This window comes from Grampus griseus, assembly GCF_964374135.1.
Source record: "Grampus griseus genome assembly, chromosome: 1".
NCBI classification, from domain to species: domain Eukaryota; kingdom Metazoa; phylum Chordata; class Mammalia; order Artiodactyla; family Delphinidae; genus Grampus; species Grampus griseus.
In genome coordinates this window covers 63,090,103-63,106,101 of record NC_139017.1, presented here as the reverse complement: position 1 = coordinate 63,106,101, position 15,999 = coordinate 63,090,103, and the positions used below count along the sequence as shown (strand labels likewise).

At 37.6% G+C, this 15,999-nt stretch overlaps 1 protein-coding gene across 3 annotated transcripts in view; it reads right to left on the bottom strand.

Annotated features, from left to right (window-relative positions):
• Positions 1–8,091: 8,091 nt before the first annotated feature.
• TMCO1 (transmembrane and coiled-coil domains 1) overlaps positions 8,092–15,999 on the bottom strand; it is a 46,480-nt gene continuing 38,572 nt past the window's right edge. For all 3 annotated transcript variants that reach the window (XM_082648875.1, XM_082648877.1, XM_082648876.1), the window contains one exon: positions 8,092–8,664. In XM_082648875.1, the coding sequence (XP_082505001.1) occupies positions 8,566–8,664 (99 nt within the window). In that variant the 3' untranslated portion in view covers positions 8,092–8,565. The remainder of the gene's footprint in view (positions 8,665–15,999) is intronic.

Here is a 15,999-nt window from a genome sequence, read left to right as displayed (position 1 = left end):
CTTCCTGGGAGGAGCTTCTTAGCAATACTCCCAAAGCAGCTGAGAAGCCACAGAGGGTGTTGGCCAGTTGTGATCGGGTTGAAAATTTAAAGAGACAGGCACACACCGAGTGAGACGAGTGCACCTCCTGAGATGGATGCACGAGGGACGGCACAGGTGAAGGGATAAAGAGGAGTGGGAGGAGTGGAATCGTTGCTAAAGGAGGAGGAGAAGCTGAGAGAAACTGCCTACCTCACAATTTGCTTAAAGCCAAGCCTGGGTGCCACTAAAGCCACCTCCATATCCAAATTTCCTTCCCCAGAGAACTGGAGGTGAAGAAGAAAAGCAACTAGATCCTCTTCCCCCATCTCCAGGATTCCCAAAGGAGGGAGCCCTTGGGAACCCATTTGGGGTCCCTCACTCCCCTCTCACCCCCATGTCATCCAGCTGCCAGGCTGTTGCTTTGGCTTAGTTTCATCATTAGCGGTACTCCATGCTTTGATACATCCACCAGGAGGAAAAGAAAATGTCTTTAGGGAGTAGCCAGCTCTTACTCCATCTTCTAGAACTACATTAAAAATAAACAGTCATACAACTTTTTTTCCTGGATACAATAATACATCTATTACACTTTTCTTTCAGTGAGGAACCAGAAAACCATCCACACAAAAAGAGGAAAAAAATTATTCAGAATCCTTTTCCTGCCCATATTTACAGGGACTTTCTCTTATAATAGTTTACAGATTGAATTCCATTTTAAGCCTTGAGAATGCACACATTCTTCACATATAGAATATAATTGTCTTGGGACTTCCCTGGTGGCACAGTGGTTAAGAATCCACCTGCCAATGCAGGAGACACAGGTTCGAGCCCTGGTCCGAGAAGATCCCACATGCCACGGAGCAACTAAGCCCGTGCGCCACAACTACTGAGCCTGTGCTCTAGAGCCCGTGAGCCACAACTACTGAGCCCGCGTGCCACAACTACTGAAGCCCGCGCGCCTAGAGCCGGTGCTCCGCAACAAGAGAAGCCACCACGATGATAAGATCATGCATTGCAACGAAGACCCAACGCAGCCAAAAATAAAATAAAGAAATTAAAAGAAATTAAAGACTCAAAGATTTAAAAAAAAAAGTTCTCTCTGTGATAAGCCATAATGGAAAATATGAAAAAGAACATATATTTGTATAACTGAATCACTTTGCTGTACAGCAGAAATTAACACATTGCAAATCAACTATACTTCAGTAAAATAAGTTTGAAAAATAAAAATTAAAAAAAGCAATTTTGAAATTAAAAAACATCATCTCTTAGTAGACTTACGTTTATCCTCTTCCATATTCATTTGTGACAGGTGAACAATTTCCTGATTTAATAATTTAAAATTTTCTTCTAAGATTCACAAAGTCACATTAATATGTACCATTCAGATGGTGAAACAGGAATGTGGGGAAGTTTTTTAAAGAGAGGGAAAAGAGACAGTGATAGTCACTTAAATGATACTCCCTGGGAACCCCAGCTTGCCTTACATGAAGACATTTTGCATAAAGGGTAACAAGTCCAGACAGCATTCCAGCTCAGCAGTCTTATACTGTAGACCCAATGGAGTCAGCCTACTGGATGCTCTAGTGGAAAGAGCATGGACCCTGGGGCCTAAGGCTCTTCCTGGTTCTGCCACTTGCTGTGATCTTGGACACATCACAACATTTCAGAACCTGATCTGTCACATAGAAAATCAGGACAATAAAAAGATATCCTATCTACCTTATAGGACTGCTGTGTTTGAAGATCAAATGCTCTCAATATGCGAGGCATAATGTCAATTGCTTTATATAATCCATCCAAAACACTATGAGGGAAAAATCCATGTCGCTGATGTGATGTAGGTTGTCGCTGATGTAATTTGTAGGTTAATCTAAAAAGTTAATTACAGAATCATGAAAAAATTTTGTATGTACTTCAGACACTTCTAACAAATATATACCTATTCACTTCTGATGTAGGGTCAAGGCTTTTTCCCTGAATATGAGCCTATTTTTTTGAGTCTCGCTTTTCTTTTAATAAATTTATTTATTTTTGGCTGCTTTAGGTCTTCGTTGCTGCGCGCAGGCTTTCTCTAGTTGCGGCGAGCGGGGGCTACTCTTCGTTGTGGTGCGTGGGCTTCTCGTTGCGGTGGTTTCTCTTGTTGCAGAGCATGGGCCCCAGGCATGCGGGCTTCAGTAGTTGTGGCTTGTGGGCTCTAGGGCTCAGGCTCAGTAGTTGTGGCGCACGGGCTTAGTTGCTCCGCGGCACGTGGGATCTTCCCAGACCAGGGCTCAAACCCGTGTCCCCTACGTTGGCAGGCGGATTCTTAACCACTGCGCCACCAGCGAAGTCCCTTTTTTCTTTTTTTGTATACACTAAACCCATAATAAGTGTTCAAAGAACCCTTTATTTTGTTTTCCATGCATAGTTTATAGCAATAAAACAACAGAATCAAACATGTGCAACTCAAAGATTTCAAAGACTGCAAGAATTTAAACAGAGTTTTAAAAATTTATTTATTTAATCTTATTTTTTGGCCATGCCGCGCAGCATGTGGGATCACAGTTCCACAACCAGGGATTGAACCCGCGTGCCCTGCAGTGCAAGCATGGAGTCTTAACCACTGGACCGCCAGGGAAGTCCCTAAACAGAACTTGTGATGATGAAAATTCCATGTTTTGTGGCAATGCTTTCCTAAAGTAAAATGTTGTGGGGTTTTTTTTGTGGTATGCAGCCTCTCACTGTTGTGGCCTCTCCCGTTGCGGAGCACAGGCTCCGGACGCACAGGCTCAGCGGCCATGGCTCACGGGCCCAGCCGCTCCGCGGTATGTGGGATCCTCCCGGACCAGGGCACTAACCCGCGTCCCCTGCATCAACAGGCGGACTCTCAACCACTGCGCCACCAGGGAAGCCCTAAAATAAAATGTTTTTAAGACGAAAATGTATCACCTCTGATTTCCAGTTTTGGTTTCTTTAAAGTGAAGTATGAACTAAAACACTAAGAATGAATATGAGTACTGAATCTTTCTAAACTTTTATTACTTTTTTCAATCTCTGTTATTTTACCCATATGTAAGTCAAAGCAATTATTTTTAGCAATTTGCTTTTATTGAGTCATTCCAAACCATTCAAATTAGTTTTCATAGACACAATTCTCTTTTTTGCATTCATATTTCATTAATTTACACAATACTTAGTGTACATAATTAAAATTAACAAGTAAAACAAGTAACGTTATACAATTCCCTGGTAAGAGCTAAAGTGCATACGTGCGGCTGAGAGTGTCCAGTGTGCTGTGGGCAGCAGGCAGCAGGGTTTTCAGAGGGAACTAAGAGAATCTAGCTGAAGACTCAGATGAGTGATGTTGGATATGACAGTTTTAACTGGAGTGTTCATCCCATTCTCCAGACGAGGCCATTGAGGCTTAGACAGTTAAGAGATTTGCCCATTTTTAATAAATGACTCATACGAAAAGCTCAAACAGATATAGGGAAAAGAAACCTAACACATAAAGGTCAGAGAAAACCTTTAGGAGGAGGAGATGCTTGAGTTGAGTTGAGAAGGAAACATGAGAAAATCAGGCAAATAAGAGAAAGAATATTTCAGGCAGAGAAAACAAAGGTAATAAAGTCTAAAAATGTGAAAAATGCAGAATTTAAAAAATAAATTGCTTGACTAGATCCTAGGATGTATGTGAGACAGGGATGGGAGAAGGGTAGATCCTAGGGGTGGGAGAGGCTGGAGATCCAGACTAGGATGATTTTCTATGCTAAATAGTCTACATTTACTTACAGGTTACTGGGAGCTGGTGGACAACTTTCCTTGGAGGAGCAACACAAGTAGATTTATATTTTAGAAAGATTATTGACTTTACAGGATGGATGATGAGCCAGGAGAGACCAGAGTAAAGGAGACTACCTGGGAGGCTACTTCAGGGAAATTTAGGGGACAGAGATGAGGACATGAATGAGAAATTCAAAAAAGAAACTATTCCACATAATCTGAAATTTCAGTAATCTGACTGTATACCTGGAGTGGGATGTATTTTAAAGAACCTCCCCCCACTCTCCCCCCAAAAAAACTTCAATTATTTTCAGTAATTATATTGTTGGTAGTAATGTTGGTATTGATATTCTGGGACTTTGGGGTGGATATTGTGGGATTATGCTAAAGACTAAGTATATGATATTCCATCATTTCTGGCAATGAAAACTGGAATTCTTAGCATGAGAATTAAGAGAGACACAGGTTAAAGAAATTAAGGAAAAACTCTGTAGCTCGGAATTTAAGAGGGGCATAGAGTACTGGTATAAATGCATGATGCATTTTACCTTAAAACAACAACAAAACGTATTACCTATCTTAGTCCACAAAAAGGGCCTAGAAACCTACTAACCCAGTCTCAACGAGCATCTTTATGCTCTGACTGCAGTCTCCAGATACCATTCCCCAGTAAAAATAATCAGGCCTCCTTGAAGAAAGTGTTGCCTTCTGCTCAGGCAGGAAATATGAGGTGGCCCTGGAACATCTTGTCATATCACTTAGCAAGGATGCCACCAATGAAAACTAGGGTCATGTCAAACAGTCCCAGGAGCCAGCTTAAAGAGCCTCTCGCTGGCCAAAAATAGGACAATTTGAGCATCCGCAAGAAAAATAACTTCAGTGAACTGAAATGAATCAAGTATGTTTAAACCTATGAACTGCTAATCACACACATTGTTCACCCCTGGAGCATTAGAGTGAACAGCTCATTATTTTGAAAACCAGATAATCATGCATTTAGTCTGCCTTTCCTATAAAATTTAACACTGGGTAACCAAACGGTATATGAAGGGATGCTTCTACCTATAGAGGTACTTTTACCTAATAAATGAAGAGATAGTAGAGTATCATAATTTTTCAATCCCTAATTATTAGTAATTAGTGATTAGCAAAAGCTAACATTACAAAAAGAGACAAGCAACAGTGTGTAAAACAGGCATGCAATCAGCAAATTTCAAACTGAGGGAAACCCTACAGGGGAAACAATGCAGTTTCTTCAACAAATAAATTACAAGGGGGGAAAAGAAAGAGAGATAGTGCAGAACTAAAATGTGAGTGGACTGCAAACCAGCCAACATCAGCGTCACCCTGGAATTTGTTAGAAGTGCAAGTTCTCAAGCTACACTGCAGTCTTATCAGAAACTCTGCAGTAGGGCCCAGCAGTCTGTGTTTTAAGGCTTCTAGGTGATTCTGATGTATTCTAGTTTGAGAACCACGATAATAGATTAGAAGAGATTTACAACGCTTGTCAACCAACTGATTCAAAAAAACTGTAAAAAATTTTGACATCTATAGACAATTATCCTATCAAGGAATTGTCAATTTTTTAAAGTGTGAAAATGGTACTGAGACATATATAGAGATATAGATATTCTTTAAAGCCCTGAAACGTTTATGAGTAAAAGATACAATGCCTAGGATTTGCTTTAGAATAATATAAGAGGAATAGAAGAACAGGTAGACAGAAGATTGGCCATTAATTAATTGCTGAAGATGAATAATCAGTATCTGGGTGTTCTTTATACATTTTTTTAACTTTCATTTATTTTTGAGGTTTTTCCCCATTCTAAAAAGCTTTAAAACTCAAAGCAAGAAGTAAATTCAAAGAAAATAAAAGACTGTAACTTAAGCAGAATTAATCCAAAAAAGGAGAAAGTATATGGTGCTTTTACTTGTATTGAAGGGCAGGACTGAAATACACAATATAAGTTTAAGTTATGTTGAAAAAACCCTACTACACACTAGCCTGTGACAAAATGATTTTGATTTGGATGTAAGGGAAAATTCTGGATGCTCATCAACCCACTGATGTCATTTTAAATTACTAGACAAACTGAAGAGAATAATTTTCAAATGAGAGAAGAGGAACCACAATCTGGTCAAAGGCATATGAGTACACTCGTTTGCTTTCCAGGTTTCAAACTGGCTTAGATTTTGAAGTCTTATCTGTTAATAAATTTAGGTTTACCTGAATTTTTAAAAAGTTTACTACTAAGTATATTATGAGCACAACCTGAGTAGCCTAAGGTAAATATTAATAATGCTTGATTTTTTTTTTTTAACTAGGAAGGGGACAATCTACCCTTTACATAAGCAAAGTAGCCAAATCACGTGTTTTGAGAGCTGTTCAGAGGCTTCTCTGGCTTGAAATGTCATCTCCACTAATTCAGTGATGGTCTGGATTTAGAGTCATCCAAATGACTAGTCTTGAAAATTTTTCAGGGCAAGTAAATTAAAAAGCTAACTGTGAGGCTACAGTAGCCCTTAGTATCTCCTTGAGTTTACATTCTTGTGATGTGATAGCTCTGTTTCCTCTGCATACATCCCTGCTATTGTGTCCTTTTAGCAATAGGGTGAATAGATGTTCTCTCTCCTCCTTCCTTCTCCTTTTTTACTTCTCCCTCTTATTTACCCTCTTCCACTGAAATATACTTTATGAAAACCTCAACATCCATTAGAAATCTGATTAGAAAGCACCAGCTTCAAAACCTAAGAGGGCTGATGGGAGGATGAACTATATATTTTCACTTTACAAGGTAATAGCAGAATTTTGAGTGTGGTTTCTTCTCTTTTTATGCTTTATTTTAGATATTCCATCATTTTCTCATCATTGTTATCGTGATCATCATTTCCTTCTTTATCACCCTTTTAATTATTATTTTGCCTGGAACAGTTAATGACATGGAGAAAAGACCATTAGAAGTTATCACTATCCATTATCAGGCATCTTTTCTGATAAAGGTAACCTTGCAATAGAGATTTCTGTTCCATTTCATCTGCTTTCAATGAGCTCCTGCTGTGCTCCCTCCCACCCACGTGATGGCTCTGAGGAAACAAGAACAACAACCAAAAAAGACAAAGCCTCAACTTTAGAGCTCATATACTCTAGCTGAGGAGATAAGGGAAAGAGATGGGAAGAGACTCACCACATGCTATATTGGGATGTTATAATACAACATAGCATTTGAGAGCCTGGACTACATGGCTTTAAACTGCTTGGGTTCGAATCCTAACTCTGCCACTCACTAGCTAAGGGATGCTGAGCAAGTTACTTAACCTCTCTTGCCTCAGTTTCTTCATCTGTTAAATGAGGGCAAGAACAGTAATTACTTTGTGGGATTGTCTCGAGATAATGCTTAAACTAGATAATCCATAAAATATTTAAATTTATCCATATATTTTATCAATTTCTGTGTTGACCATCGATTCTTCGATCCCACACCTTCCCCCTGGTATTCTTCCCCGTCCCTGAAATATACCCTTTAATAATTCAACTATCTTGGATTTTGTAGCTCTGAAAATATTTTCCCCAGTTTTGCTCCCAAACTTCTGGTTTAGCTATACATAAAATTCTAGGTTGATAATTATTTTCCCCAGCTTTCAAAATATTATCCCACTGTCTTCTGGACTTGATGCCATTGAAAAGTTTGCTGTTGGTTTAACAGTTGTTACTTTGCAAATAATGTACCTTTCTCACTGGTAGAATACATGCATCTAAGGACACTACTGATAAAAGTAAACATTTAGTACTAGAGTTATCACTCCACATAAGATTTCTAATTCCATGGATTCGGGGGCGGGGGGGGGGAGATCATGGTATAAACATCCCCTCATCCTTTACAAAGGAGCAGGGCAGGAACCGAAGGCCACTGTGACTACAAGGAAGGTCTGCAAGATTAACCACAAATAACCATAACCTTGCCTCCAGGGGAGGACTGAGTGCCTTCCCAAGAATCCAACAGATTGTACTAGGGTATGAAGGAAACTGCTGAGGACCCTCATTTTTATACTCCCGTGAGTTATTACCTTCCTTTCCTCTCATGCTTTAGAATTCCTATAACAGGGCAACTCTGTATTTTGAGCATATGAAGCAAGTATGATAAAATATTACATTTAAACATTGCCCCAGGGTAGGGGGGGACGGGCGAGAAAAAACAAAAACAGCATTGCCCCTTCCTCGTCAATGTTTTCCCTTATGTTCAGATTACTAAAAATATGTATCTAGAAATATGGCAAAACAAAACACGTCTCTCCTTGTAGATGAAATAGCTAAAATTTTGGCCTCTTTTATTGATCTCAGGTCATATATTTGGGTTGAAAAAAACACACAACAAATTGTTCCAAATAAGAGTTACATAAACTAAATTTTTCTTCCAGATCTCTAAATGCTCATAGAGAGCCAACTTCCATGGTACATGGCACACAGCACATACTTGAAAGTTGATCCCACAGAAATATTTGTGTAAGCAAAATAAGAATTTGTTTCTCATTACATAAACATCACCTGTGCTTATCTAATCAAAACACTTGTTTAAAAAAAATTAATCTGTGACCAAAAGCACTATCATGTTTGTTGAGTGCCATTCTCATTCGAATCATATCCAAAAAAACCTAGAAATAACTCAAAATTAGAAAGTGGCCCAAGTGCTAAGGCTGCCTATGGCTCTTGCTACAAAATAGTTGCCGGTCTTATTTGAGTGTCTAAAAAGAATGACAGGAATTATAGGGTTCTTCTTAAATTCAAGAGAACTTCCCAGAAGGAGGTGGAGGGCCAAGAAATCCACCTGCCTGCTTGGTGGCGGCTCGTGAAGGGGCAAGGCCAAGGATCTTCTGGATGTTCTGTGAAGGAAACAGAATAAAAATTGGGTTTTAATGAGATATAGAGAAAAGTATTTAACATAGATCTCATATAAACAGAAACCTTACAAATAAAAAGTACTAATATGACCTAAAACAGGACGATTACTACTTATTTTGTAAAAGGCCTACAATGTTATAGAGATCACAGAACAGTAAAAGGCCTCTTCCCTCATAGGATCTTGGTCTACTAACCAAAGAAGCTGATTTTTTCAAGTGGAGAATCATAAAAAGAGGTAATCTTTTATTTCAACACAAAGTACATTCATTAGCTATTTCGTGTAGGAAGGCTTCTTCTCTGAGTATAGGGCTTATAGCTGGATTTAGTCATTATTGCACCGTCTGAAGCTGAAACTGAAATATTCAGTATCAGCTGAAACTGAAATATTCGGTATCAATGTCTTCAAAGAAGTGAGAGAAATCAGAATTTTGCAAAGTAATCTAAGTTCAGAATCCTCCTAGGTTTCTACACAACCCCTCATCTTTTCAGCTGTCTCACTTAAATCTAATTCAGTAGTTTTTTTTTTAGAAACTCAACTTTATGAAACTAGTTCTCACAGAAAAGACTATTTTATACTCAGATTTCATCAGTTAGTATAACATTAAATTAAATAACATAAATGCAACAATGAGTAAAACTAGCATAAACAGTTTAGGGATAAACACAATTGGCTCTTGGAAGGCAATGACTCAACTGGTGGGAGCAGACAGGTGGAGGAGTTCTAAAGAGCACAGGAGTGGACAGTGTGATGTGGAGATAAGGTGGTTTGCTTTAAAGAGGGAGGGAAGGGGTTCATGAATGTGGAGAGGGTAAATAAGGTCAGTTAAGATATTGTACAGCACCTGTAAGTGGGAAAAACCTTAAAGATCATCTAATTATTTTTGCTCAAGTCTTTCATTTTATATTTGAGAAATTCCAATTAAAACTTGGAAGAGTAGGATGGCCTGTCCAAAATTACAAAGTTAAATGAAGAACAGAGTTAGAATTAAAACCCATGTTTTTGGACTCTTAATCTAATGGGTTTTCTTACATAGTACCTCCTCTATTAAAGTTCTGTTCTTCAGAACAAAATCTAACCCAGGGTAGGCAGGTTAGCTTGTATGCATTCATTCATTCAACAGTTACTGAGTACCTAATGTGCATAAGGCACTATGAGAATATCTATATCTAGGCTCCTCTGAAGTATACACTCCCTAATACTTTATCATTAAGAATAATTGCTACTGAGAGGGCAGACAGCAGAAGCAAGAAGAACTACAGTTCTGCAGCCTGTGGAAGAAAAACCACATTCACAAAAAGATAGACAAAATGAAAAGGCAGAGGACTTTGTACCAGATGAAGGAACAAGATAAAACCCCAGAAAAACAACTAAATGAAGTGGAGATAGGCAACCTTCCAGAAAAAGAATTCAGAATAATGATAGTGAAGATGATCCAGGACCTCAGAAAAAGAATGGAGGCAAAGATCGAGAAGATGCAAGAAATGTTTAACAAAGACCTAGAAGAATTAAAGAACAAACACCTAGAAGAATTAAAGACAAAAAAACAGAGATGAACAATAAATAACTGAAATGAAAAATACACTAGAAGGAATCAATAGCAGAATAACTGAGGCAGAAGAATGGATAAGTGACCTGGAAGATAGAATGGTGGAATTCACTGCCACAGAACAGAATAAAGAAAAAAGAATGGAAAGAAATGAAGACAGCCTAAGAGACCTCTGGGACAACATTAAACACAACATTCGCATTATAGGGGTCCCAGAAGGAGAAGAGAGAGAGAAAGGACCCGAGAAAATACCTGAAGAGATATAGTTGAAAACTTCCCTAACATGGGAAAGGAAATAGCCACCCAAGTCCAGGAAGCGCAAAGAGCCCCAGGCAGGATAAGCCCAAGGAGAAACACGCTGAGACACATAGTAATAATACTGACAAAAATTAAAGACAAAGAAAAATTACTGAAAGCAACAAGGGAAAAACAACAAATAACATACAAGGGAACTCCCATAAGGTTAACAGCTGATTTCTCAGCACAAACTCTACAAGCCAGAAGGGAGTGGCATGATATATTTAAAGTGATGAAAGGGAAGAACCTACAACCAAGATTACTCTACCCAGCAAGGATCTCATTCAGATTCTATGGAGAAATCAAAAGCTTTACAGGCAAGAAAAAGCTAAGAGAATTCAGCAACATGAAACCAGCCCTACAACAAATGTTAAAGGAATTTCTTTAGGTAGGAAACACAAGAGAGGAAAAGGACCTACAAAAACAAACCCATAACAATTAAGAAAATGGTAATAGGAACATACATATCAATAATTACCTTAAACGTGAACGGATTAAATGCTCCAACCAAAAGACACAGGCTCGCTGAATGGATACAAAAACAAGACCCATATATATGCTGTCTACAACAGACCCACTTCAGACCTAGGGACACATACAGACTGAAAGTGACGGAATGGAAAAAAATATTCCATGCAAATGGAAATCAAAATAAAGCTGGAGTAGCAATACTCATTATCAGATAAAATAGACTTTAAAATAAAGAATGCTACAAGAGACAAGGAAGGACACAACATAATGATCAAGGGATCAATCCAAGAAGATATAACAATTATAAATATATATGCACCCAACATAGGGGCACCTCAATACATAAGGCAACTGCTAACAGCTCTAAAAGAGGAAATCGACAGTAACACAATAATAGCAGGGGACTTTAACACCTCACTTCACCAATGGACAGACCACCCAGACAGAAAATTAATAAGGAAACACAAGCTTTAAATGACACAATAGACCTGATAGATTTAATTGATATTTATAAGACATTCCATCCAGAAACAGCAGATTACACTTTCTTCTCAAGGGCACATGGAACAGTTCTTCTCCAGGAGAGATCACAACTTGGGTCACAAATCAAGCCTCAGTAAATTTAAGAAAACTGAAATCACATGAAGCATCTTTTCTGACCACAGTACTATGAGACTAGAAATCAATTACAGGGAAAAAAAACATAAAAAACACAAACACAGGGAGGCTAAACAATATGTTACTAAATAACCAAGAGATCACTGAGGAAATCAAAGAGGAAATCAAAAAACACCTAGAGACAAATGACAATGAAAACACAACGATCCAAAACCTATGGGATGCAGCAAAAGCAGTTCTAAGAGGGAAGTTTATAGCAATACAAGCCTTCCTCAAGAAACAAGAAAAATCTCAAATAAACAATCTAACCTTACACCTAAAGGAACTCGAGAAAGAAGAACAAACAAAACCCACTGTTAGTAGAAGGAAAGAATTCATAAAGATGAGAGCAGAAATAAATGAAATAGAAACAAAGAAAACAATAGCAAAGATCAATAAAACTAAAAGCTGGTTCTTTGAGAAGATAAACAAAATTGATAAACCTTTAGCCAGACTCATCAAGAAAAAGAGGGAGAGGACTCAAATCAATAAAATTAGAAATGAAAAAGGAGAAGTTACAACAGACACCACAGAAAAACAAAGCATCATGAGAGACTACTACAAGCAACTCTATGCCAATAAAATGGACAACCTGGAAGAAATGGAGAAATTCTTAGAAAGGTATAACCTTCCAAGACTGAACCAGGAAGAAATAGAAAATATGAACAGACCAATCACAAGTAATGAAACTGAAACTGTGATTAAAAATATTCCAACGAAGTCCAGGACCAGATGACTTCACAGATGAATTCTATCAAACATTTAGAGAAGAGCTAACACCTATCCTTCTCAAACTCCTCCACAATATTGCGGAGGAAGGAACACTCCCAAACTCATTCTATGAGGCCACCATCACCCTGATACCAAAACCAGACAAAGATACTACAAAAAAAGAAAATTACAGACCAATATCACTGATGATAAATCCAATATCACTGATGATAATCCATGATGAAAAATCCTCAACAAAATACTAGCAAACAGAATCCAACAACACATTAAAAGGATCATACACCATGATAAAGTGGGATTTATCCCAGGGATGCAAGGATTCTTCAATATATGCAAATCAATCAATGCGATACACATTAACAAACTGAAGAATAAAAACCATGTGATCATCTCAATAGATGCAGAAAAAGCTTTTGACAAAATTCAACACCCATTTATGATAAAAATTCTCCAGAAAGTGGGCATAGAGGGAATCTACTTCAACATAATAAAGGCCATATAGGACAAACCGAAGGATATACAATGGAGAAAGACAGCCTTCAATAAGTGGTGCTGGGAAACCTGGACAGCTACATGGAAAAGAATGAAATTAGAACACTCCCTAACACCATACACAAAAATAAACTCAAAATGGATTAGAGACCTAAATGTAAGACTGGACACTATAAAACTCTCAGAGGAAAATATAAGAAGAACACTCTTTGACATAAATCACAGCAAGATCTTTTTTGATCCACCTCCTAGAGTAATGGAAATAAAAACAAAAATAAACAAATGGGATCTAATGAAACTTCAAAGCTTTTGCACAGCAAAGGAAACTACAAACAAGATGGAAAGACAACCCTCAGGATGGGAGAAAATATTTTCAAACAAAGCAACAGACAAAGAATTAATCTCCAAAATATATAAACAGTTCATGCAGCTCAATATTAAAAAAACAAAGAACCCAATCCAAAAATGGGCAAAAGACCTAAATAGACATTTCTCCAAAGAAGACATGCAGATGGCCAAGAAGCACATGAAAAGCTGCTCAACCTCACTAATTATTAGAGCAATACAAATCAAAACTACAATGAGGTATCACCTCACACCAGTTAGAATGGGCATCATCAGAAAATCTACAAACAACAAATGCTGGAGAGGGTGTGGAGAAAAGGGAACCCTCTTGCACTGTTGGTGGGAATGTAAACCGATATAGTCACTATGGCAAACAGTATGGAGGTTCCTTAAAAAACTGAAAGTAGAACTACCATAGGACCCAGCAATCCCACTACTGGGCATATACCCAGAGGAAACCATAATTCAAAAAGACACATGCACCCCAGTGTTCACTGCAGCACTATTTCCAATAGCCAGGTCATGGAAGCAACCTAAATGCCCACTGACAGACAAATGGATAAAGAAGATGTGGTACATATACTCAATGGAATATTACTCAGCCATAAAAAGGAATTAAACTGGGTCATTTGTAGAGACATGGATGGATCTAGAGACTGTCATACAGAGTAAAGTAAGTCAGAAAGAGAAAAACAAATACCATATATTAACGCATATATGTGGAACCTAGAAAAATGGTACAGATGAACCAGTCTGCAGGGCAGAAATAGAGACAGAGATGTAGGGGACAAACGTATGGACACCAAGCGGGGAAAGCGGCGGGGGGTGGTGGTGGTGTGATGAATAGGGAGATTGGTATTGACATATATACACTAATATGTATAAAATAGATAACTAATAAGAACCTGCTGTATTAAAAAATAAATAAAATAAAATTTAAATATTCAAAAAAAGAATAATTGTTACTGATGTGTTTATATTTGAGATAACACTGTCAGAATATCACATAATATTTAAATATGAAGACACAACTTCAAGAACTCATTTAAATTATATTTGCCATAAAATACTTCATTCATTCATTCAATCACTCACAATACTATAGACCATGCTGTACTTTAAAAAGAAATCTAAAAACAGGTTATGAAGAAAAATCAATCATTAGTAGGTTACTTCCCCTTAGTAAAGCTGGAGAATGTCTGTATTTCTTTCATAATAAAAATAGCTCCTTCATGCTCCCCTCTAAAAATCCACTACACAAAGCAATAAGAAGACCAAATGATAGAATGTCACTAAATTTCCAACTTCTTTTATTTATTTATTTTAAAAATATATTTATTTATTTATTGGCTGCATTGGGTCTTTGTTGCTGTGTGGGGCTTTCTTTAGTTGCGAAGAGCAGGGGTTAGTCTTCATTGCGGTGCGCGGGCTTCTCCGAGCGCAGGCTCAGTATTTGTGGCACACAGGTTTAGTTGCTCCGCAGCATGTGGGATTTCCCCAGACCAGGGCTCGAACCCATGTCCCCTGCATTGGCAGGTGGATTCTTAACCACTGCGCCACCAGGGAAGTGCCTCCTTGAAAACTCTTAAGTCAGTGGTGAATCATATAATCACTAACATACCAGAACATGAAAAAAATAAGTAATAGATAAAAACCAGACTCACAAATACTTACGTGAATTAGTAATGTCATAAAATTGCCTTAGTATAGGTTTAAAATTTAATCTTTGTTTAATCTGCCTCCACTCTGAATGATTAGTATAACAGAAATAATTTTAAATGTACTTCTATACCCTCATATTTGATAATGATTTCTTTAGAAGTGAAGTTGCAGGTGGGGAAAATTAACCTTTTTATTTCAAAAGAAACATAAGTTCCATGAGGGCAAGGACCATAAGTATATGTCAGTTTTTTTTTTATAACTGTATACTAAGCATCCAGCACAGAGCCTGATACACATATGTGTTCACTTTTGTTGAATGAATAAATGAACAGAGGACTCTATCAAGGGATTATTATTAATGTGATAGTAAGTTCTCTTATAGATAGGGGAAAAAAATATTGAAGCAGATAGATACCCTTAATTCAACCTAATATTATACCTCCATCATAATAAGGGGGCATGATATAGAAAGTTAGCAGTTTTCTTTTTTGTTTTCAGTAGTTGTTCTTAGGGTGACACCTTTTTTTAAACCAGTTAGCACACTCCTACCCTTGGGGTATTGTCACGAAGGGACTGGAGCTAGCTGATTTAATCACACTACCACTCTCAGTAAAGGAAGTGGATTCTGGTTAATACCGTAGAGATGTTATTAACTGACATATGTAAATATCATAATCTTTCACAAATATAAGGTGTTTAAAACAAATTCCAGAAACCTGGTGATAGAACTATCTACTCACTTCAGCAATTAAAACCGTTGACACTTCAAGGACATGAATAACAGAAATGTTTCTCATTCCCGTAGATGCTATATTCTAATTTACTACAAGAAGACTTCCCCATTAAAACAAGCAAGGCCACCCTACCATTGCTGGAGGTAACGAATAAAATACATTTTGTTTTTACACATTCAGCATAAACATTAACCCTGAGTGAATGAAATTATGGTTTTCACTTACTGAAACAAAAGCATGAGAAATTACTTGTATTCTTTTAAAAATGGTCTCAAACTGGTGGCAAACTGAAGCCTTAAGATAACAGTACTGGGTAAAATGATGAGTAGCTGTGGAAAACAGTATGTTGATTCCTCAAAAAATTAAACATAGAATTGCA